This window comes from Sesamum indicum, linkage group LG6, assembly GCF_026168435.1.
Source record: "Sesamum indicum cultivar Baizhima isolate 11 linkage group LG6, ASM2616843v1, whole genome shotgun sequence".
NCBI classification, from domain to species: Eukaryota; Viridiplantae; Streptophyta; class Magnoliopsida; order Lamiales; family Pedaliaceae; genus Sesamum; species Sesamum indicum.
In genome coordinates this window covers 20,675,568-20,679,226 of record NC_142662.1, presented here as the reverse complement: position 1 = coordinate 20,679,226, position 3,659 = coordinate 20,675,568, and the positions used below count along the sequence as shown (strand labels likewise).

At 36.6% G+C, this 3,659-nt stretch overlaps 1 protein-coding gene across 1 annotated transcript; it reads right to left on the bottom strand.

The window, feature by feature from the left end:
• Positions 1-840: 840 nt before the first annotated feature.
• Positions 841-2,100, bottom strand: LOC105163948 (putative pyridoxal 5'-phosphate synthase subunit PDX1). Its single transcript, XM_011082486.3, has one exon. The coding sequence runs from the start codon at positions 1,920-1,922 to the stop codon at positions 990-992; it is 933 nt and encodes a 310-aa protein (XP_011080788.2). The 5' UTR covers positions 1,923-2,100; the 3' UTR covers positions 841-989.
• Between the last annotated feature and the right edge of the window lie 1,559 nt (positions 2,101-3,659).

Below are 3,659 nucleotides of genomic sequence, written 5' to 3'. Positions count from 1 at the left end.
TTTTATAATATCAATAAAATTCAATGAATTTTAATTAATGAAGAACATATTTGTTAGACAAAAATAAATTTCAGGAATGCTGAATATAATTTTCCAAACAATAGAAAATCCATGTGTAATTAGACCAAATCTTAAGATTGGAAAAATAATCATCCCCAAAAAAAGAGACAATTGGGAGTGCAGAGTGCAAAACCCTTTACGTTGGGAGAATGTCTGTTGATAGCCCAAATATTTTATAAAATGAATGAACTTATAAGATGTTCGGGAAAAAATAAACGTTAGCCAAACATTCTCTTTAAGTTCATGTTCGACTAAATTATAAAGTTACATAGACCCAATTTGACGATTGCTAATCGCCAATTATTCAATTAAAGATAAGTAATAAACTACAAATTATATAAAAACGTGAAATAGATATGAAATTTAATCCAAAAACAATAATTATAAGAGGAGTGAAACAGCACAAAAATTGCATTTGCACTCGAAAACGCAGACTCCATCAGAGGCTTATTTAAATAATAATGAAATTTCAACGTAAAATATAACCCCCTGACCTCAACATATGAGATGTAGAACGCCCCCCCCCCCACCCCCCAATTAGATAGACATGGTATGGTATAAAAAGAAAGCTCATGCGCACGCCAGTTCCTGAGAACTATGGACAATCATCATTAACCACAGGTGATGTAAGTAGGACTCAAATGGACGGTCAGAAGTTTACCGTCACATAACCTATCTGTCGTGCTAAAACCTATTGCAAGAGCCTTATTAGCATCACCATTCACCACAAGAAGCTACATATACTCCACTCAATAGCATACTGAACTGAGAAGAGAGGGCTTCAGCAAAATTTCCAATTCAACATAAAACGTCATGGGATATGTATCTAAATTATGACAAGTATAAGGACCAGAATGCAAAGAACAACAAATATGACCCCCCAAATTCATCCTGATGGATCCAAATACCCGACCCATTTCATTTTCTTCTCACTCTGACCTGTTCGCGTACCTCTCCACCTTATCATCGTTCAGATTGATTCCCACCATTGCTTCCCCGAGGCCGCAGCTCACCTCCGCCAGCACTTCTGGGTCGCTGTAATGGGTCACCGCCTGGACTATCGCCCGCGCGCGTCGGGCCGGGTCCCCGCTCTTGAACACCCCGGACCCAACAAACACGCCGTCGCAACCGAGTTGCATCATCAGCGCCGCGTCTGCAGGGGTGGCCACTCCTCCTGCGGCGAAGTGAACCACCGGAAGCCTCCCGAGCTGCTTAGTCTGCATCACAAGATCGTACGGGGCCTGGATCTTCTTGGCGAAGGTGAAGACCTCGTCGTCGTCCATGTTGCGGAGGACTCGGATGTCGCCCATCACGGAGCGCACGTGGCGCACCGCCTCGATGATGTTGCCGGTGCCGGCCTCCCCCTTGGTGCGAATCATGGCGGCGCCCTCCCGGATGCGGCGGAGCGCCTCCCCGAGGTTGCGGCAGCCGCAGACGAAAGGGATACGGAAGTTGTGCTTGTTGATGTGGTTCTCATCGTCGGCGAGGGTGAGCACCTCGGACTCGTCGACGTAGTCGATGCCGATGGCCTCAAGGATTTGGGCCTCCACGAAATGGCCGATTCGGGCCTTGGCCATGACAGGGATGGTGACGGCCTGCTTGATTTCCTTGATGAGTTGCGGGTCGGACATACGGGCCACGCCGCCTTGAGCCCGGATGTCAGCAGGGACCCGCTCCAGGGCCATGACGGCGCAGGCACCGGCCTCCTCCGCTACGCGGGCTTGCTCGGGTGTGACGACGTCCATGATGACGCCGCCACGAAGCATCTGGGCCAGGCCGACCTTGACGGAGAAGGGGGATTGCTTGGTGGTTTCGGTGATTGCGCCGTTGCCGTAGACGGTGACGACTCCACTTCCAGCCATTGTTTGTATTGGATTGATGATTGAGGCAAAGATTTGCAAGTGGGTGGGCGAGAGAGAGAATGGAAATTGAGGAGATAGATAGGGGAAGGAAGAGAATGGTTGTGAGGGTTAAGTAAGGGAAGGGGGAGAGAGAGTGAGGAGGTGGAGATTGGGACTCAAGTGGCTATGGAACTCCCACAATAAGCCTATACATTGCATCTTTCATTTTTTATTAATTATATCACTGTTTTATGAACTAATTCCTTTTTTGGTTTCATTTGCCCATTTTCAATTTTATATTATTTTAAATTATCAAATTATATTTGCTTCGAGATTCTTTTTTATGGGATCATAAATTTTGGAAAATTATTTTTATTAGGGAATAGTTACACTCTCTTTTTCTAAAATTTCATGTAATTATATTTTAGATTTTTTATAATTACTGATGTTATAATATACCATCGAATTTACTGATGTTAAAAAAAAATTATATTTACCCCCAATTGATTTATTACTGATGTATTGCAGGTCATATAAGTTTTTTTATGACCAAATTACTCATATACGTCTTTACGTGTTAATGCATGTAAGGAAGTTTATCTTTATCATTATAAGGGTAGTTTAGATGCAAATATCAATTTTTATTTAGTTTTTTAATTAATATCAGAAAACGGAACTCATTTATTAGACGAAAACAAACCTTAAAGGTGTTATATGTAATTTCTCAAATTATAGAAAATTTAAATATAATTACACCATACTTGAGAGAAAGAGAACGTAATTATCCCAAACATTATTACAAAACATCATATTTTTTCATATAAAAGATTATCACAAAATATTTATGCAAACACAGTTTTATTCTATTTTGTGTATAGAAAACTATCATAAAATATTTTAATTCACATACATTTTCATTTTATTTGGTCTTCTAAATTACAAAAAAAAAAATCTTAGAAAATATAAAATCAAATGCATTTTTATTCTATTTAGCCTTTTCGTACGAAAATAATAATTCAAATACATTTTATTAATAATCAAAACCCATTATACCAAAAATTCACTTAATAATATTAAAAGTTTAAAATTGATTGAGTAAAAAAAGAATAAAATTCTAAATATTAATTTTTATTTCATATGAACTTTGTGCAAAAATTACAAATTAATGTAACCTTACACTATTAAAGTATAGAGTAAATTACAATTGTCTCCTCTTAAATTTGGCATATTACGAATAACCCCTTATTATTTAAAAAATTACAAATATTCTTTTCAAATAAAAATAATTATGTGGCCCTAGATGGTGAAGTAAACATTACTACTTTACCCTTGTTAAAATTCTTTTAAAAATAAAACAAAATCTTGAAAAAAAAAATAAAAAAATTAAGGGTGGGTAAATTAAATAATCTATAGAGAATATAAATCTATAAAAATATTTTAAAAAATTATAAAATATACATAATCTTATACTTTATAATTAAAAAGAATATTTTGATCAATTTATTATAAAAAAAATTAATTGAGGCAAAATATTTATAATTATACCAAATTTTAGAGAAGGTGGTGGTAAAATATATCAAGACAAACCGAGAAAGGAATGACATCACCTAAATTCAAAAATGTATATATAGAGAGAAAGCAATGATGTCAAATAAATTTAAACCCCTGTGATATTGTAAATGTGTAAATTATTCTCTTATAAAAATATTAGTAATTTACTCTTTGTGTTTTTTAAAATGCAGCAATTTATCCACTTTA